The following is a 22,059-nucleotide window of genomic DNA, read 5'->3' as shown; positions in this document are numbered from 1 at the left end:
AGCCGAAGGGATGTGGTGGGTGTCCCTGGGAACTGTGATGTCTAGCAGATTTGGGAAAAAAACGATGCTGGGAGCTTTGGACAATATCACCTACCCTCGGGAAGGGAAAATTAATTAATGATGATGAAGAACACTTTGGCTTAATGGAGAATGAGGGCTCAGGGCAGCTGAGTACAAAAGGCTCTGGCTGGGAGTGAAACTGCCTGGCTGATAAGTGCAGAATTGATAAACTGAGACATGACATGCACCATGACAGATATGCAGCAGGCAGGCTATGTCTTCTGAACATGATATGCACCTCTTCGTTAGAAGAGAAACGCAGCCATTATGATGATCCTGATGTTATACCATGATTTCTTAAGAAACATTCTTTTTTAAATACTTTTTAAAATTTTTATTGGATAGTTTATATATTTACATTTCAAATGTTATCCCCTTTCCAGGTTCCCACCCCTCCCCTCCCCCTCCTCCTGCTTCTATAAGGATGCTCCCTCACCCACCCATTCACTCCCACCCAACACCCTGGCATTCCCCTACACTGGGAAAACGAGCCTTCACAGGATCAAGGGCTTCTCCTACCATTGATGACAGTCAATGCCATCCTCTGCTACATATGAAGCTGGAGCCCTGGGCCGGTCCATGTGAACTATTTGGTTGGTGGTTTAGTCCCTGGGAGTTCTGATGGGGGGGTCTGTCTGTTTGATACAGTTGTTCTTTCTATGGGATTGCAAGCCCCTTCAGCTCCTTCAGTCCTTTCTCTAACTCTTCCATTGGGGTCCCTGTGAAAGCCAAGATCAGAGGTAGTAAATGCAAATGCTGTCCAGTCCAATCATAGGATATATGATTAAATATATATATCTCTCTATATATATATTTAATCAAGTAGTAGGGGGAAAGCATGTAGGTGGCGGTTTAACTCTTTGGTAGAGTATTTAAAGAGCATGCACAGGGTTCTAGGTCCAATCACCAGTAGCAGAGAAAAAAATGAGGAGAAACATTTAGACTTTTTTCTTAAATACCATGAGTTTTCTGATTACAGTGGCATACCCAACTCCTTCAGAACACATATCCTGTCTGCCTGAGATACTCAGATGGAAATAGCCCATCCTCATGCACAATGCAATAATATCCATAAAAATGTTCTCTCTTTTACCACATGTCTTTAATCTACTTACTTGAGATTGGACCCTTAAGGTTTGTAATTCAAATCTAGGAAGGTAGGAATCATGGTTTGCCCATCAGAGGAAGAAATAAGCAAAGAACTCCAGTGTGAGAGGCCCCCAAGTCTGACCTTCACTTGGCACACATGAAAAAATTTGACACAGGAGAGAACTTGTTAGACCATAAACATGAAAAGGGGAGATGTCTGATGTCTTTCCCTTAAATCATGAAAGAATTGCTCAGCATCTAGAATATTTTAAATCTCAAAGACCATTTGATAGATGAAGGGACAGGTGCTTAAAATATTCCAGCTATTAGATCTTCAGTGGTTAAAGAAATGAAGTGCATGCTCAGGAATTTACTGGATGATTACAGAGTAAAGGCACTGAAGATTCGTGATCGATAGGTCCCTATGATCAGGATGTACCAGTGGGCTATTTCTTGCATAATTCTCTAGACTCAGAGAAAAATTGGTGTCAGTAAGACAACCACACAGCTGTTTGGAGTTGGACAGACGGATGAACAGTCCAGACGTGTGGCAGAGTGGCATTGGGCAGGTGACTTACCACAGCTGAACATTTATTTACTCACCTGCAAAGTGACGACAATTTCAAACTTGCAGAAAACATGAAGTTGATTCATGTACTGAGGTTCATGCAAAGCCTCTAAAACCTTGCATTCCATGAGCATTGAATACATTTAAGCAGATTATTCTTATATTCTTTGTCTTATTTGATGATATTTGGAGATTAAGTCATAGTCTTGACATAGACAAGACTTGACTCAAGTCACGGTCGTCCTTTTCCTATGCCTTTCAGAATTATTGTATTGCCTAACGGAGAACTCTTACTTCCTATTTCATTAAAAATAATATCAAGAACCCTTACACAAAGTGATGATACAATGAATAATTTTAAGAAAGTTATACTTAGTGATTATCCATTTATTATTAGTTTATAGATCATGATAGTAGAGGTCATTTTAACTTCTAATAAAGAGTTTTTAATGGCTGCTCGAGAAGCCTTTGGCTTAGACGGTTCTATAAGATTGAAACCAAAACATAGGTACCATGTCTATAAGAACATCATGAAAGCACAGAAGTACTGGGGACAGTGGATTAGGATGAAGACATTCTTGTCTACCTCTAGAAGACATATATTGAGCAGTCTCTCAGAAACAAACAGTGAGAGTGGCATTAGGGGATTGTCTCTGAGATTCTAGGATGGCCAGCACAAACAAAGAGAATAAGGTATGTAGGAAAGGGAACACAGGGCTTTAAGGCCCTTACCTGAGGGCAATAAATATGCTGTCCATCTTGACGCTTGAGCTGTAGTACTTCACATTTAAAGTCTAATCGAAATGGTTTTTTTGGCTTGTGATGTTAAATGTTGATAAATAACTTTGAATTACTTTGGAGACTTATGGAATAAAATTCCTCCATATGAGAAACAATGAGAGAAAACAATAGATTTCAGCATAGTCAACATCCTCAGAGATTGTTTTGCTGAATTCAGTAGGCATGAAATTTAGCAGGCCTTTCCTCAGAAGGAAGACACGCTCCCAGTAGCAGGATGCGGCATAGGAGAATATTTATTGGTAATTCTGTGTCTACATGAAACTGTAACTTCCACTGGATATTCTTTTCTGTTTCCCCTGCCATCCCTCTACTTCACTCATTCCTAAGTATGCATGAAGTATGAGTACAGAGAAAGTAATGTGGCAGTGCAAACATGTTCTGTCACCCTGTCATCCCTAATAGGATGTTTCTCTTCTCTCTCTCTCTCTCTCTCTCTCTCTCTCTCTCTCTCTCTCTCTCTCTCTCTCTCTCTCTCTCTCATACACACACACACACACACACACACACACACACATACACACTCCACACACATGATCTCACACACTTAAATAAATGCATACACATGGACATCATCCAATTCCAATTCCATACTCTGCCCTGTAGTAAGATTTGGTAGATAGTCCAAGTAAGAGATGATGAGACCTTACTTAAAAATTGTTGGAATAAGAGACCTCCTTCACAGGATTACATTGAGAAACGCAGAAAAACACATCCATCAAGCTCACAGTGAGCAGTGAAAGACACAGTTGACCATCTTTGAAGGCCAAGCTAAAGAGGGAAAACAAAAGAAAAAAAGCAACTCATACAGATAAAGTGTCTTTGTTACAGGAGAAACACAGCCCAACTCCTTCCAGCTTCTATTCTTGTTGACATGCATTCCTGCTTCTTTACCGAGTTTTTATTCTTCAAAATAAACCTGAAGGCCAAGCATTCAGAGATGAATAGCAAAGCCAGGCTCTCTGCTCAAGTGGCATTTGATAATGCCAAGCAGTCAGGGGCCAAGAAAGCCACCACTTCTACAAATCAAATGAACCAGCTCCTAAACACAGCCTCCTTCTCTTGTCTAAGAAGGGAAGAGGGCAGGGAGGAAAGCAGAGAAGGAACAGTGGAACAGATAACATTTTTTATTCATCTTGCACTTATTTTTGTAACCCTCCAGAGCACTGAATAACTAAGTCTTTTCTCATTTCTGGGTAGAGTCTCATGGAGAGGGAAGAGCAGCAGCCTTTGTGAAAATTCTGATTTATATAATTCTGTTCTTAAAGAACTGGCAGTGGAGTCCTATTTAAGTATGGAACAGCCTCTTGAACATATGCAAAACTCATACTGGGTTTCCTGGGAAGCAACCCTTCTGGAGCTGTTATTGTGAATAACTAAATATCATTGATAATTAACACAGAGTTTGTGGGAAGTACATTGCTCCTGCAGTTTATGGCTTCCACATTTGTTGAAAATCAACAATGAACCAGAAATTGTTGTGGCTTCTGTTGTTTGCCCTCAGAATGTGGCTTGTTTTCCTGAGTACTTCAAAGTATTTCTCTCAACAACTCATTTACACCTTTTATTTGTTAAAAAATCTCATTGTTCCAAAAGAGTCCAGATTTGGCCCATCTTTAAAATTATCCCAGATGCCAAATCCACAGGTAGAGACTAATGAGATCTGCCTATGTTAAGAACAAAACTGGAATATGTGTCTACTGTGGGTTGAGATCCAGCCTCTTAGAAATGAAAAATTTTGAGCTATGTCTGCTGAAAGAATTTTGAAGTCAAATCTAAATAAATTTGAAAGTCTATCCTCTGTTGTTGTAAATGATTGAAATTCGTCAATAGCGTAGATTCCTTATACAAAGACTTGACATGAAAGGTACTACACAGGTTGTGGCAAGCCTTGGAAGGAATGTGTGTGACAAAATGAGCATAGTGCTTTGGATTAGCAAGGTCAGGCAAAATGACAACTTTAGTTTATTTCTTCTGCTTAAAATTAATGACACCAAAATATAAGGGTCAAAGATTAGTTAAATGTCTTCAAATATGCTTTTAAGCACATTTGTTTATTCAATTTATGTGTTCCAGCTAGCTACAAATGGAGTCTAAGTCTCCATTTTCTCTTTCTATAAACCTGATTATTGACAACTCTACTCCATGATGGTGATGGGGTTTGAATTAATGAATGTTAGTAGATATAGGATGTTATCATTATCATTCAACATATTTTGGACTTTTCCCTCATTGACCTCCAGTTTCCCTGTGTTGTGGTCATTTCACCTAGACTAAACTGTATTTGGTAAACTCTAAAATTGTGAAGAGATAATCTACAAGTGATGATCACAGACGGCACAATTTCGATAGCCTGCTAATTGTCAGCCTTAGCATGTCGAAAGAGGAAGCATATATTCAGTGGTTGGCAATTTATTTATTTTTACTTATTATTTTTATTTTATGTGTATCAGTGTTTTACCTACATGCATGTCTGTGTAGGACATGTGGGCCTGGTACCCATGGAGTCCAGAAAGGGGCATCAGAACTTCTAGAACTACAGTTGCAGATGGTTGTGAGCAGCCATTCTGGTGCCATGAACCCAACCAGGGTTGGTCTTCCAGAAAAGAAACTGGCACTCTCAATCCCTGAGCCATCTGACCAGCCCTGACAGCAACTGGTTTTGATAGGAGCATCAACACCATGAGACTGGAGACGTGGTTTTTGATGATAAGAAACGATTCTGCTGAAAAAAATGGCTCAGCCGTGAAGAGCTTTGGCTGCTTTTGCAGAGTTCCTGAGTTCAATTCCTTCAACACATGATTTTCAACCACAACCATTTGCCATGGAATCTGATGTTCTCCTTTCATGCAGCAGACATGGAAACGAGCATTCATACACATAAAAAAGAAAACAATTGCTTTTTAACAATTTTTTATAATGCCCAGTAAATTTGGTGAGTTGACAGGTAGAACTCTTAAAAATTTTAAAATGCATGGATAGTAATTATATCAGAGTCATTCAACTGATGTATTTTTCAGTTGATTAGGGCTTATTCATTTAGGTAGTCATTATAGCCATACACACCGAAACTATAAAGTTCTGGGTCACAATCCCAGCTCTGACTTTTACTCTTGTGTCATTGATAGTATGATGTTGGGTGTACCTGAGATATTTCTCATGTATGAAAGAGAATTAACAATCATTTCACAAAAATATTATTAGAAAGACTAAATGAGAGATGATATATTTAATATCCTGCCTGGAGTCTAGCATAAATTTTAAGTAGCCCCTATTTACTCATTGCTTATCAAGTAACAGGCTTAAAAGTTCTGGAGTTTCTCTCTCGGGACTCATGGTAACTGACAACATTTTGTAAGATGATACACCTCGAAAGTTCACAGTTTACATGAAGGGCCATAGTTTTGGTTTTGCATTTCATGGGTTTGACAATTGAGTGACATCCGTCCGTCCATGATTACGTGATTGTAACGTGGTGATTTCACTGCATTTAGAGTCCCCTACGCTTCACCTCTCCACACCTCGCTCTGAGTCACACCCTGGCAACCACTGACCTCTTTGTGGCTCATAGCTTCAAGTTTGCAGGATGTCTTGCTGTTGCCATCCTTCATTTAGAATGTGCTTGGGTTCCCCACTTCCCCTGTCATGTTATGGGTTAATGGTGCATTTTAGTGTCAAATAATATGACAGTTTTGGTATAAGCCACTATTTATTTTACTTTCCTCCTCATAGTGGACATCTTGTCACCTTCTCATTTTTGGTGATTGAATAAAGTTATTATTAACATATTCAGCAATGGCCAAAAAAAAAAATGAGAAGCCTGTATTGAACTTGTGTTATATGCATATACAGCAGGGGGCAAGAGGTCATTGGTTTCTGTCAAGCAGAGTTGCTAGGTACGTATAAGCATTTACACCTATCCTGTCTTTGCTCTAAGATAGGACTGAGATAATCTGTTGTTATTTTAATGTAAACAGATACGTCCTTTCTCACGTTGATGTATTTTTCAGCCATGTCAATTTTTCCCAGGTAGCAGGGATAAAGGGAATGTTCTTGGCTAACAAGAAGATTGACAACCAAGTGAAGACTTTCATCACTTACAACAAAGGCAGAGACTGGCGTTTGCTGCAGGCTCCAGATGCAGATCTAAGGGGGGACCCTGTGCACTGTTTGCTGGTGAGTCTCACATGCTCAAACACGGTCTCCCACACAGTGAAAGGCTGGAGTTGTTGTGCAACAAGATACTGAATATAGTTTTGGGACTTCTGTTCAGTTAATGAAAAGGATGGGCAGAAGGGAAAAAAGTTAGTCCTATCATGTGATGGTCATGAGATAGGAACATGTTCCAGATCCTTGCAACCTTATGGGCTTCTTTGTTCTAGTCTGAATTGTTTCTGTTTGGTGTTTTGAGTGGTGGTGGTGATGGCTTTTTCTGGGGGTGGGGTTGTGTCAAACTGTGCTCTCTTCCACTGAGCTGTACCTTTAGTCTCCCTCCCCCGCCTCAGCTTTGTGAGGACCTGGAGTTTCAGGGAAATATGATGTATTTTATCACTGGTGAGACTGTTCCTTGAGCTTTCTTTCAGTTCATGATAAATTACTGCTCACAGAGCAAACAGTACACACATTTATCTATAGAACTGGTGAACTGAAGGCAGGGTTTCATCCCATTTCAAAAGAAGTTTATGATTCAACAAAGGATTAAAAATCATTGAGTTAAGCATCCATTTGCTTCCTCTATATATTCCGTTCAATTTACCTGTTTTCTTCTATAATGCTGGGCTAGAAAGATATTGATCAGAAGGGAACCTGCAGCCCAGCACTCTTGACTCTGCAGTGCTTTATTGGAACATAGTAATCCTTAAGTAGTTACTCATTGTCCATAGGTAGCCATTTTCACTTTAGGAACAGAAAATCAGTAGCCACATGCATTCAAAGCAAGCCTAAAGTGTTTACTTTATGACTCTTGAAAGAAAAATTTGCAAGTACCTGCTTTAAATCATGACTTTCTTTTAATGATATTATTTTAAATCAGGTTTATCAGCAGGAAATGGTTTACATATTCAGGGGTAGGATGGTATCCAAAAGAAAGATGATAAACACTATCAAGGAATTTTCAGCTAACTTGCCTGAGACTATGTTTATAAATAAAACAGTTCTCAGTTGCATCTCCTTGACTCTGATGGCCATGACTTATTCAAGACACCCGAGAAGACCTAGCAAATGAAGGAAAAGAGAAAGGAGAAATTGTCAAATAAAGTATATTTGTAATACTATTGTGTTCTTTAAAACAGCTTGGAAGTTGTTTTTCGGATCATATAAAGGAGCCATCAGTGTTGGAAAGATCACTTGGTTTTCCAGTAGGAAAGTCTTGAGATGTGAATATGTGTCCATGGGTGTCTATGTCTATCCCCTCTCTGTGTATCAGTTATTGATGTCGCTCTTTACAACTCTGTCTTTGATGCTATCTTTGCTCTGCTTCATTATATCGCACAATGCTGGGACAGTCACTTCTCAGCTTCCTCGCATAGCAGTAGGCGGGACACCATCTTCCTCGAAAGGATGCCAGCAGCTATAGCTTGACCTTATTACTTGGAGAGGATATTTAAGCTGTCATGGTGCATCAGGGAGGCAGTCTTAAGTTTCCAGCCCTACTTAGACTCCATTTTTATTACTCCATACAGGGAACAAAATAGCCTGTGTGTGATAAAGAGATCAGGGACCCAGTGGTAGACTAAGTAAATATAACAGTTATTCATTGAATAGCTATATTAGTAAAGGTATGGATCAGTGCTGTTGAAATAGGTCAGTTTTATACCCAACTATTCCATGTTATGGAACTATAATGTTCACAGATATCAGCACCTTAATAACTTTTTCCAGGCCTACCACATAACTTGAACATCAATGCAGTGAGAAAGACGGTTAACCTCTTCATCTAAACAGGCTTGCATCTTCTTGATAGCATCAAACCATGACCATTGAATATGATTCTTCTTGGCAAAGCACTGAGCAAGGCTCTCTTTGTCTTAACCACAACCCAGAATCATGAAGATATATTATTATATCTGCAAAATAGAGATACAGTACAGACTCCTGTATCACTACTGCTACTAGTCTATCCAAGTGGTAATCACATTTCCCTTGGTCCTCAGTGACAGGCTCCTAATGGTCACACCTCCCACCATTTTTACCTGGCAATCCATTTTTCACAGCATAGCCTACATTTTAAAAATCATATTTATTAAGGTAAAATGTACATAAAAAGCATCAGTGAATTTTGAGAAACATTTATGCCATGTAATTTCAATCACCCTAAAATTTTCATTTGTGTTCTTCTGCAGGGCAAAGTACACTTCTGGCCCTAGATGCATACTATATCCTTTCCACATATTGTATACTAGATTTCTTGTTTCTCCATTTTTAGCAAATGGTGCTACAGTAGTCAAATAATCCCACTCATATCACCCTGGTGGTGGCAGTGACGTGTTCCTTACTACCCACCCCAATGTGTGGGTTCCTGAGTGAAATACACACACACACACACACACACACACACACACACACACACACACACACACACATACACACACACACACTGCCTTTTATTTTAATATGCCTTCCTTAAACAGCTCAATGATTGGGCCACACCAAACCTCCACACTGTCCCCTCTGATGTTCCTGAATCATTACTTGCTAAAACCTGTATTCCATCCAAGTTGCCTGATACCCAGGCCTACAGCCTCCCAGGACATGATCCCTGACTCTTACATGCCGTCTGTCCTACACTTTTCCATACTGGTCTTTCTCCTTTCCTGGCACATTGGTTCTAAATCTTTCTTCTGCTCAGTCCCCTTGCTCTCAAATCCTAAATTCCCACCTCTATTTACCTGCCCAGCCATTGGCTGCCGGCAACTTTATTTACCAATCAGAACCAACTTGGTGCAGGGACCCTCAGCATCTTACATGTAGATTCTTGTGCAATTTTGGGAATCCAATTAGCACAATACAAGCATTAGACCAAATCCACAACAAAATGGTGTCATATAAAAGTTTAAATGTGCATCATTTCCTTAAGCTTTATGATGGCTTTCTAGTTCAAGTACAGTAAATCAAACACTTTACAATAACTTTGATGGTACCCTGTGACCTGGATTGTATCTCGTCCTTTTTAGACTCTGCCATTTTCCTCCATCCTTTCTTGCCCACAAGACAATGTGGAGAATAGACAGTGCACTTGTTTCCACAGTGTAAACTTACTATGTTCATGTATGCCTTAAAGTAGGGTTTCCTACTATTTCTTTTTAAATTTCCTGTTTTTTTTTTTAATTTGCTGTTTTCAAAGCAGGTTTTTTTCTTTGGATTTATTTCTTTGCTTCTTAGGTGGATTTCATGAGTTTCTGGCAATATCAAATCTCTTTATCCCATTCTTTTTCTTTATGATTCATCCTTACTAAGCACATTTATTTTCTGACTTCCTTTCCCATCTTTCTGTGTTAAATGTAAGCTCCATGAATACAAGGTGTATGACCATCTTCATAGCCATTCCAGATCTCTACGTCAAGAATCATACAAACATACCTCATGGTGGATTCAACATACATTTTAAGTTTGTGTGTTTTATATGGTGGATGTAGTCACACCATGGAAAAGGCCCTTGACTTTCTGATTTGATTTCACAGAAACTCTACATCTCTGTCAGTTATACTGAAGACTTTGTCATCATATCCCCCTCTGAACTCATGGGATCAAGTTAACTGTGATGCTAACAAAATGAAGTGTTTCATGGAGATTAATGAGACATGAATTATTGGGATGTAGATGAACAGGACCTAGGAGTCAATGGATCCCTCTTCTTCCCGTTACTCAACACAATTCCACATAAGCTTTAAAAACCAGGAAGCAGAGTAAGGAGAGGAAATTGACAAAAGGACTCGGAAGAAGTGGCCAAATTACTTAATAAAATCTTGCCAAAAGCCCAGAATAGGAAAGAAAAGTCTTTGAACACAAAACACCTAGACTGATTAAAAAATAAGAAAGAAAGAAAGAAAGAAAGAAAGAAAGAAAGAAAGAAAGAAAGAAAGAAAAAAGAAAGAAAGAAAGAAAGGGGGGGACTGCTTGGGAGGCAATGGCAGAAAGGAGGTAAAAAATGAGTTTAGACTGTGAATACTAGGAGAGTGCCAGCATCACTGACGCAGAGCCCAGTGATTAGAAGAGAGATTTTTCCAGTGGGGCTGTTACAAACGTGGAACAAGTCCCGAATTACAACCCCAAATGGAATGTCCCTGGCAAAATGTATTCTATAGACTAAGACATCCAGAGAAATTTGGGGCTGTATTTTTAGGACTTCCAGACTGATTGCCTGAAGGCTCAGCTGGGATTTCTTTCTTCTGAAGACTGCATTGTACAATTAGATAGGGTATTACAGGTCATGGTCCATCTTTCTTCAAAGCCTCAGAATTGGGCTCCCAAGAGGCAGTATGTGAGCACACCTGAGCCTGTGACAAATACTTGGGTCTCTGAGGAGAAAGCACAGTGTTTTGTGGAGAGAAACGCTAACTTCTTTATGGATTCATTTAACTTTTTCTTAAAAACTGGAGCAGAGCAGAGAGCTATTCTGTGAGATTCTTCAGTCTGTAGATTCTACAAAGTCTACATGTTGTGCTGCATTGAAGTGAGGATGGATACCCCATGCTCATATTTGGAGGGCTACCTTTTCTTTGAGAATTCAATCTTTCCTAAACGACTAATGAATTCTTAACTATGATATAGCATAAAAGATATAGCCAGCCATGTACATGTGGGGGAATATTAGAGAATGCTGTTGCGGAACTTAAGTAGATTTCTTGTGCTTAATGAAGGTTCTGACTTGTGTTTATAGTATACCATTCATATTAGCAGCCATGGGATTGTGTTACCATGAGGATTAAACATAAAGGCTGTTGTTTCAGAAGATGACAAGAAAAAAAGTAGGCTTTGAGGCTGATTGCATACTAAACCAGTCCTAACAGTTGGTTAAGTTCATGTATTCATTGGAGGAGTGGTATCAAGTGATTTCCCCATACTACCTGAAATCGATCACTGAGAAACACTGTGTTTAGTACAGTAACCCCTACCAGAGGCTGGAAGTTCTGGAAAGGAGTAGATGTTAGTAAAAGGATAGTGGAGCACAGACCACAACTGACACCTGTCTCAGAAAGCCAAACAATCAAGCAAGAAAACAAACAAACAGGTGGGAGGGTACAGCGTTTCAGTTAAGATTAAATAATAAATATCTAAGAGGAAGAAACACTGAATTGGTTTAGTCTGGCTGTGCATTATGGAACACTTATACTGATCAAAGCAGTTTTGCAGGATAAAAGAAGAGACTACAGGGAAGACAAGAACAGCTCATTTGATCAGGAGGTGCACTGATCGGCTTTAGGGTTTGAATGAGATTCTGCTCAAACTTTTCTTCCCGTTGCATGGTCTTTCATGCCCATCTGATTCTCGAGATACCTCAGTGCGATCAGGTTAGAGGCTAAGAATCTAGCGTCTCAGAGAGTCTGGGAAGATTCATCATCTGGGGCTGATGAGTCCACGTGAGTAAAGAAACAAAGGACAGTTTCTGTCTGCAAGTGCTTTCCATCTCCTCTTCAGTAAGTCAGCAGCCAGGACCCTGTCAGCATCAATGTGTGTTCTCATACTCCCCTTGTATGGAAGGAAGGCAATGGATATTAGGAAGTACCCTTGCCACATGCCTTGCTGTGTTTATTCTGTTAGAGATTTCTCTAGAAAAATCAGTGCAGCAACTAAACCTGTGAGCATAAGGCAGGTATTATACACCTATTTTTCAATAAACAAAATAAATTCAGGAAGGCAAAAAGGAAAGAGGAGAATAGCATAGCAAGCGCCCCTTCCTGGCCAAAATAATAAGAGTTCTGCAGCCTAATTTCATTTCTTCATAAACTCAGAACAGTGTGATGGTCCTTACAATAATCCTTATATTAGCTTGTCGAGGCATAACTTTTGGCACAGTAGGCCAGATATAACAATGTTAAAGGACAATCATTGCTCTTGGTTTTCTTGAGACATTGGTGTCTGCTATATAAACTCTTTGCTAAATAAAATGGAAGGAATAAAAAAAAAAAAGACAGAAAATTCTCCAAGTACCAGCTGGGGGCAATCCAGTACTACAAATGTAAGAGAAGAAAATCACAGAGAAGATCATTTCTAAACCATGCTGCAGCATGAACTGGTGCCTTTTCTCCTCAAATTAATGTTTTGGCCTTCTGAACTGCAGGGCCAGAGAGCAGTTCTGAGAGAGCTGATTGAAAATGCCCTCTTCTCTTTGTTCTCATCTGTTTCCATAGCAAATGATCATTGCTTCGGATACCAACTGCAATTCACAGTTTTCCAACTGTGGCAAACAGCTGTCTCAAGATGTGACCTGGACACACCCTGTATAGGCCTGTAATGCTTTGTTAAGTGATCTAAATGGCTCTCTCTAAAGTTTCTATATCTAGGGGTAATACCCAGGCTGTGCAGCTTCCTTACAATACTGTAAAGTTGACAGCATCTGGACACAGGTCCATGGCTTTCTGTTGTTCTCAATAAAACCATAATACAAAAAAAGCACCTTGCTATTATAAGCCTTTATTATCCTTTAAAACTTATATGTAAGATTCCATAGGAGATGCAATGTATAACTTGATATGTTCTTATTTTTAGCTTGTCTGAGTGAGACAAAATTGTACTATACCTGAAATAGATCATTGAGGATTACTCGTCATAAAATAAATGTTGGCAGATCAGACAAGTAGAGATCTATATACACAACAGGGAAACTCTCATGGTGTCATGGCTCTAATCCTATCTTAGCATAGGCTATGAGCCCTGTTCTCTTCCTGATAGGCATAAAGAAGCTATTTGTTTGGCTGTGGCACTTTCTCTTCCAGGGGCTGTCCTTTCTTTTTCAGAAGGCTATGAAGCCGAAACTTTCTTTTAAAGCTTTGTGTGAAAATTTCATGCAAACTGTTCGGTGTTTTAGTCAAGACCCTATTACCCTATTGCAATCGGTGATTTTGTTTTGTAGTGTCTGGCTGCTTTTATTCCTGTGTTTCATTTTTACCTTAGCATTTACTTCACCCTCTTTAAATTTAATCATGGCCTTTCTGAAGCTCTTTGAATATTTACCACCTCAGACGTACAGAGCTGTCTAAAAATAATAACTGAGATACTCTGGTGATTCCCGATACTCAACTCAATAAGAATAGGTAGTAATCTTCCTAAGAGTCGGAAAAGGTGAGCATTCAAATGCAAGCTTGAAACTTTTGACAGTTTAGTACATGTATGACTTTAAACAAAATTCATATATGAAGTACTATTCATTCTTGGATAACTGTTGCTATCTTAACCAGAGAATTTGGTCAAGGCCTCTAAGCATAGATAAACAAATTTCTAAAAATTTCATGTAAAGCCAGTGGGTGATGGTACACATCTTTAATTCTAGCACTGGAGAGGTAGATCTGTGAGTTAAAGTCCAACCTGCTCTACTGAAGGAGTTCCGTGACAGCCAGGGTTATATAGAGAGACACTGTGTAACACAGAGACCACAAAACAAAACAGAACAAAACAAAACAAAGCCCACAACCACCACTGCAATGTGTAGTTTTAAAAACTCATGCTAAGTCCAGCTAGGATCTGGGACCAGCAGCCTCCCCACTCATCTCTCACACTAGCTCTCTCAGTCTGTGCTTGTTGCTTACCCCACAAATGGCTGTTTGGCCCTAGTTCCTGCAGCTGGCTTAAGCTGACCAAACACAGTTTTCATTGTTGTTATTGTTTGTTTGTGCTTGCTTTTGTTTTGTTTTGTTTTCTGAAAATGCCTGGAGCTACTGCTCACATTTCAAAGGCCATCCACCCCTGTGTGGCTGGTCTGTAAAACATCAATGGCCAACCAGGTCTCAGTTCCCTTTAGCCCTGTGAAAGGAAAATACTAGAGACCTTTATATCTATACCAGCTAGATTTGTATCAGTAAATCTCTAACCCCAAAACGCCTGTGTAGAGAATCCAAAACTTAGTTATAGTATTTATAAACTGCATGCCTAGATTGGGCAGATACACCACTACACTGTTCCCCAGATGAGATCTCTAGCTACTTTTGACTCAGCAGGCCACATGGGTCTGCTCCATTTCCACCTCTTTTTCCTCCATCTTCTTCTCTTTCTGTTCCCCCTACCCCCACCACCCTCTCATCATCCTCTTCTTCTTTCCTCTCTCTCTCCTTCTCTAAATCTTCCAGTCCTGCCTTTCCCTTCCACTGTTCAATCGCAGGCTCTAGCCTTTATTTGACCAGTTAAATGGGGGAGCATGTTCACATAGAATCACCTGAGGACATGGTCCTTTCCTTGTTGGGGGCAGGATTAGCATCAAAATACAAACATCACCAAGAAAATCCACAACACACCACCACCACCAAACAAAAATATCATTTAAAATAAATTGCATTACTATTGAGTTTTGTCTATAAGAATGACTTTTGAACTGAATAAAACCAAAAAGGAAATAAAGAGAAGGGATAAGCATGAAAGTGTGTTGTGTGCTTGTATGAAAATGTCAATGATGCGAATGATTGGTTTATGCAATTAATATACATTCAAAAAAGGGAAGAAAATCTTGGGGCTACACTGTGTCAGTTATTTGCAGATGATAGGACAGTTCCACATGCTATGCAGAATTTTCTATGTTGATATCATGTTCTGCAGTATGAATGAGCTATCAACTGATCTCCTTCAAGTCCTCTTAGGTCAACTCAACCAGTGTTATAGCTTCATGTCCCATTGTTCCTTTAGTGTTACCTGCCTAGGTACTGTGATTCTTAATCCGCCCCTTCTTTTTGTTGTTACTGGTATCATTTATATCCCATATGTCCTCTCTAGTATCTTTGTCATATCGTGCAAATCCATATTCTACCCATCTCTCTTCAGATTAAACCTTTTTCTTAGAAACCAGTCCTAATTCCAAAGTACCCCATGTCTCTTCACCATCCAGAATTTTATAATGTTTTATTTCTATCCTTATGAGCATTAGAATACTTCCTTTACCCAGTAATCAATGGAAACATCTTATGTCCTTTCTGAAAACTTGGTAATGGCAGAATTTTGAATTTTTGGTGCATCACTGATTTATGAGTTCTACCTAGTAGTTTAAAATTAATACAATGTTTAACATACTAAATATAATTTAAGTAAATTAGCACTGTAATTGGAGGTGTTTGCTTTTTTACCAACCCAAAAGCTGTCATATGCTTGGTTGACACCAGACAATTGTGACAGTAATAGTGATGGGTGGGTGGATGAGGGGCACAGTGGGAGGAAGAAGATGTTCATAGTCAGAAGACAGAATGGGTAAGATTAGATATTCTGAATTTCAGACTTTTGTTGTTGTGTTTTGCTTTTTTGGTGTGTGTGTGTGTGTGTGTGTGTGTGTGTGTGTGTGTGTGTTTTCATTTTTCTATAAAAGAAATATCAAGGCAGTCTTTCTAGGCATCCTTAGAACTTACTGTACAGACAAAGCTGGTCTGATTTTGTAGTCAGTTTGCCCGGCTGTAGAGCTTTAAATGACCATTTTGATTTTGTGCACATATCACATTGCATTCTGTTCTTCCTAGCCCTACTGTTCACTACACCTTCATCTCAAAGTTTCTGAGAATCCCTACACATCTGGGATCATTGCCAGCAGAGACACAGCCCCAAGTATTATAGTTGCATCAGGTAAGAGGAGTGAATGCTTTGCTTGCTATTGTACGTGTGTTTATTTTAAGAATCTAGACATCTGTGCTTGGAATTTAGTGAGCAAGCTAAAAATATTCTGAAAGCCACCTAAACCATTGACCCTGAAGTGAGTCTACTTAAAATCCCTGCTTAGACAGAGACTTTGCAGTTGGGATTCATCTCAGGCAGTGGAGACTGCTGATGCTACTCATTCTCGACTTTTTCAGAAAGTTCCTCCCACTAATGGCATGCATTCTTTCTAGGTAACATAGGCTCTGAGTTGTCAGACAACGACATCAGCATGTTTGTATCATCAGATGCAGGGAACACTTGGAGGCAGGTAAGAAAATACCATGGATCTGGGTTGCACCACTCAAGCTTAAGGGCATAATTGTCTATCTAATTTCAAATCTAGAAACTCAAGGCTAACATCTTACATAAATCCTGACACGAATAGTGTGTTTCTTTTTCTCTTTGTGATACATGTTTGAAATGAACCACGCCAAGTTGGTGCAGGTTAATAGTTATATCCTTTGATAAAGTTATTTCTTATCAAGGGTCCATGCACAAAAACATCTGCAATCAAGTTGTAGGGGGTTCTGATGGAAAGGAAAGTGGAAACACAGAGTCTGTCATATGAGAGCCTTGGATCCTGCATGGCGAAGTATACACATAAACTCTCCTCAATTTGAAGAGAAATAAAAATAGCCATTATCCAGGTGGTGTTCTGAGATGTTTAAATATCATGAGTAAATGACAGAATCATAACTGTCAGAAGGCATATGTTCAATGAATACAAATGGAGTCACTTCACATCAATGTTCTTAGCTTAACTGCTTCCTGTCTTTCTTCTGAATGAAAATTAGATTTCAACAGCTTATAACAACAGGCACTTAATGAGGTTTGGCTATCATAACAAGGTATAAGCCTAATGTATGACTGTTACACCTCAATAAATATTTTTTAATAAGCCTCTGGTGCTTAATTATCATACAATAACTAGCAATGTAAATTGAAATCTAATGCACAGATGATCATACTTAACAATGAACTCACTTTGCTTGAAAGAAAAGCTCACTTTCCTCACAGAGGTGGACTTGATAGCCTGGTACTCTTTCTTTAACTTTAAATCTTTAACGATAGTTGCATATTTTCACCAAAGATGACAGAGAAGAAATTTGGGGGGCTTAAAGGAAGATGGAAAATTATAAGGAAACATTTGGAGAATAATGCCAAGATGCCATGTTCTTTCCTCTGACACTAACCAAGGCATAAAACTCCTTCCTGCTACAGGCCGGCATCTTTATTGGGTATAAGAACTAATGACACTGGAGAGTAGCTGAGTTGTTAAGCTCCCTTCTGCATTTCTGAAGGGCCCAAGGCTGGTTCCCAGCTCCTATGTCCAGAAGCTCATAACCACCTGTAATTCCAGCTTCAAGAAGTTCAATGCCCTTTTCTGACCTCTTGCATACAACACACATGCACACATGCATGCCGCATGCGAGCACACACACACACACACACACACACACACACACACACACACAAGAATCAAGTAAGAGAGAGAACTTATATCTGTAGCACAATGGACAATGAGTCCATTTTAGAATTTTAACTGAGAACACAGAGTTCATCTTATACAGAAGAATTCAGAGACACTTTTCAGAATGTGTCCATTTGACTTCAAATTCTTTTTACACATCTTATGAAAGACTCGATATGATACATGCAATCAAGGTTGACAATTTTATCTTGATTAGAATTGTCACTTTGAAGAACACCTAGGAATCAAGGGAGAAAACATTTCTTGATCAACTGTGGGGATTTGGAGATAATTAGACAATTCCATCTGCATAGACAATTCCAGTGGAGTGCAGTGAGCCCTGCTTTCACAAGGCTATGTGCACATGAAGTCTATGAGTATGCCGATGATATATAGCACTGTACCTGTCTCCAAGTGCCCTTCCATCTAGATATGTATACTCCCTTAGAGTGTCCCAGTGTTCTTACACAATCTCCAGAGATAACAATTGATAAATGCTGCCACAAAGATAAGAGAATACAAAGATGAATATATATACTGTTGACACTTAAGATTTATTTTGTAGAATGATAATGTTGTCCCATACAGTATCAATGGTAGACGTAGCCCATGTTGAAAGACATTGTTTTTACTGCTCACATTTTCTCAAAGATCTAGGGAAACCTATTTCTATGAGAGGTATTTTAATCTTCCTATGGAGACTGATCTGTGGACCTTGAACACCAAGTGCAGATGTGATGCGTGCCTGTGTATTCTTCTTTTCCTCATCCAGATTTTTGAAGAAGAGCACAGCATTTTGTACCTTGATCAAGGGGGAGTCCTGGTTGCTATGAAACACACATCTCTCCCAATTCGGCACCTGTGGTAAGGGCACATCCGCCTTAGGAAAAATTCATATGGTCATTTGAGTTTATTAGAATCAGTCTCTGAATTGCATGGCTATGTTTGAGTAAAACTGTGACCTTTTGAAACTTTTGAAAAGCGGAAGTTGAGGGCAAATGAGAAGGATGGGTAAGTGTTTCTGCTCCTAACAGAACAATTGCTTTGTGGTTTCTAAATGTGACGATGCTGGGAGCATTTATTAGTTCCTCACCACTGTCAATGGCAAGCCATACACAGACTCTACCAGAATCTCTGAGAAGCAACAGTACTTGTACTCTCCAAACAACATTGCATGAAACTTAGTATCTACATGGCTCTGTGCATCCCACACAAAGACTGGCCATTCATGACTATCCTGCTCCTGTACTGTTCCCCCTGTGTGACTTTGTTAGCTCCCTACAAAACTGAGTCTTATACTGAAGGATGGCCAAGGCCTAATATCTTTAGGGTTTTCCATCAAACATTTTCCCTCCTTCCTCCGTTTTTAGAAGCAGTCCTCTGCATATTGAGCTTGTGCAAAGTTTAAAGCCTGATTTTCCTTCCACCTCTAATTATATTAATGACCTCAGGAGAAAACTGCAAAGATGAGCAAAGGTGGATCTTGAGGAAAAGTATGTGCAGAGAAAGACAGAGAGAAGCATGCCTTCCTCTTTAGCTATCTCAGAAGGTACTCAGGATGCTACAAACACCACGGACAAAATAACTCATGAACAACAGAAATGTACTTCATAGGATTGTGAGCTAGAAGCACAAGAGAAAAGTGCTGGCCAAGTCCGTGTCTGCTGAAGAGCCTCTTTCAGATCCCTGAGTGGTGCCTTGTTGCTGTGTCTTACAAGGACAGGCAGTCCCAGGAATTTTCTAGAAGACACAGGTCCACTCCTGGGGACTCTACCCCTTTGCTCTGACTTCTCCCTAAATGTCCATTTCCTAATGTCATTAGTGATTGAATTTTTAGCATATGGACTTCAAAGAGGAAACAGGTATTTATAGTACCACAGAACACTAGAAACGCAGACTTCTCTTGCCCTAAACAGTCTATTCTTCCATTCAGTGAGGTCAACTGGGAGTTTTACAATGTAAGTGGGACTTGTTTATAAGTTGATCTCTTAGAGATGAATTTTTAAAATTTTGTCCAACTTGTAAGGCTATCTATGCCCAGAGCTGCCAATAAGACATTGTAGATTTGGAGAAAATACCATGAGATATAAACTTAAAATGATTTAAATTATTTTCTGCCATTAGATTTTTCCTAATGCACATGGTTCTCCCTTTTTTTGCCCTCAACATATCTGGTTGTAGATTATTAAGTATTTCTATTTGTGACTTTTGATATAATTAAGAATACTTACGTGTAATGATGTCTTGCTCTGTTTTTCTCTCACTGATAACTAACATCTTCCCTTATCCAGCGATATCATCTTTTCCTTTTGAGATGTGATGACTGTTTAATTGTTCTGCCACTAGGTTGAGTTTTGATGAAGGGAGGTCTTGGAGCAAATACAGTTTTACATCCATCCCACTTTTTGTGGATGGAGTCCTGGGGGAGCCTGGAGAAGAGACACTAATCATGACGTAAGTGGTGTGGGGTGATTCCTTCTAACTAAGACATAGGAGACAGAGAGGTGTTTTACATGTGAGCTGTTGGATTTGTTAGTGTTAGTTTGGAAGTCGTTAGCAATGTTTGTACATCCTATCTCAAGAACCTAGCAAAGAAGAAAAAAGTGTGTATGTGTGTGTGTGTGTGTGTGTAAATACATTTTTTATAATGTAATGATAATATACAAACTGAATATGTAGAAAATTCAAGACCTTTAAGACCATGGTATTTCATTTTCCTCTGGTTCTGGGCGTAGATAACCTTACAATTTGGACAAAATTTTAAAAATCCATCTCTAAGAGATCAACTTATTAAACAAGTCCCACTTACATTACATAACTCCCAGTTGACCTCACTGAATGGAAGAATAGGCTATTTAGGGCAAGAGAAGTCTGTGTTTCCAGTGGCCTGTGGTACTGTAAATACCTGTGTTCTCTTCGAAGTCCATATGCTAAAAATTCAATCACTAATGACATTAGGAAATGGACATTTAGGGAGAAGTGAGAGCAAAGGGGTAGAGGCCCCAGGAGGCATTTTAAAGCAACTGTGAGAGGAACTGGTTGTGCGAAACTGAACTTACACTCAATCACCTTTGTCTGAAAAGCAATGATCATGAATTCACGAGAGTTTTGATTAATGTCTTAATGGACCATGGGTTTCAAAACTTGGACATGGAGCTTGCAATATGAAACTGTGATATTCACCTCTCTTGGAAGATTGGCCATGGAAACCGTAGGAGGATAATTCCATAATAGTTGATGCAGAAACCATTAAAATTTTCAAAATCAAAGTGAACAACAGCTACCCATTTCAGCCTTCTCACTTAACACTGAGAAAAGACAAGAGAAATTGATTTTGCCCAAAAGCTATACGTTCTCTTTGTACAAAGCAAGCACACTTAGATTAGAAGCTTACTCTGTACCTTGCTTTTATTCAATCTTGATATATTCAAAATACTGTTTCACTCACAGAAAGGTGATCTGAAAGCCTCTTTTTGTAGTCTTTATCCACATTTATACCTAGTGAATATATTCTACACAACTAATTGAATCTGCACTAGAGCGGGAGTCACAAGGTAAAAGTAGTTGTGATTACTTGGTACAATGGTCCACTTTCTGTAGGATCTGATGAGAAGATAAAGAATGTATAAGCCTCAAGACCCAATAGATTAACAAAAGAATCTAGTAGTTTGTGTTGAACCACCTAGAATACAATCTTTGTGGTTATTTCTTCAGTCATTTCCTAAACCATTCTTGTAGCTTTGAGTCAAATACTCTGGGATCTGGCTTTCTCAATTGCTAGTGACATGTGTTTGTTATTTTGTGTTGAGAAAAACAAAAAAATCTTTGAACCCCAATTTATCCATCTGCAAAGTGCAGTTAGGGCTAAGTATTGTCTTCATGAGTGTGCTTGACAGTTGGGAGATGTGACCCATGAGATGTAGCTAAGCAACGCCAGCATGTTCACAGCAGACAATTGAATGCAAGCTATTGTTAATACTGTCGTTGTCTTTATGAATGTGACTGTCTCCCACTGTAAACCCTGTAGAGTGTTTGGACACTTCAGTCATCGTTCTGAGTGGCAGCTGGTCAAAGTGGATTACAAGTCCATTTTTGACAGACGCTGTGCTGAAGAAGACTACAGACCCTGGCAGTTACATAGCCAGGTAAGAGTTAGACAAATGACACTAAACCCTGGGACAGAGGCGGAGGCATTATAGAAAAGTGACTACTCCTTAAAGTTTAAGAACTGGAGTTCTCAAATCCATAG

At 39.2% G+C, this 22,059-nt stretch overlaps 1 protein-coding gene across 4 annotated transcripts in view; it reads left to right on the top strand.

The window, feature by feature from the left end:
- Sorcs1 (sortilin related VPS10 domain containing receptor 1) overlaps window positions 1-22,059 on the top strand; it is a 507,144-nt gene that overhangs the window by 402,607 nt on the left and 82,478 nt on the right. For all 4 annotated transcript variants that reach the window (XM_032892179.1, XM_032892181.1, XM_032892180.1 and 1 more), the window contains exons 10-15: window positions 6,545-6,691; window positions 16,165-16,267; window positions 16,531-16,607; window positions 18,583-18,674; window positions 20,157-20,264; window positions 21,838-21,955. In XM_032892179.1, coding sequence (XP_032748070.1) covers window positions 6,545-6,691; window positions 16,165-16,267; window positions 16,531-16,607; window positions 18,583-18,674; window positions 20,157-20,264; window positions 21,838-21,955 — 645 coding nt within the window. The remainder of the gene's footprint in view (window positions 1-6,544; window positions 6,692-16,164; window positions 16,268-16,530; window positions 16,608-18,582; window positions 18,675-20,156; window positions 20,265-21,837; window positions 21,956-22,059) is intronic.

Source organism: Rattus rattus, chromosome 2, assembly GCF_011064425.1.
Source record: "Rattus rattus isolate New Zealand chromosome 2, Rrattus_CSIRO_v1, whole genome shotgun sequence".
In the NCBI taxonomy this organism is placed as follows: Eukaryota; Metazoa; Chordata; class Mammalia; order Rodentia; family Muridae; genus Rattus; species Rattus rattus.
This window is presented reverse-complemented; position numbering and strand designations above follow the sequence as displayed.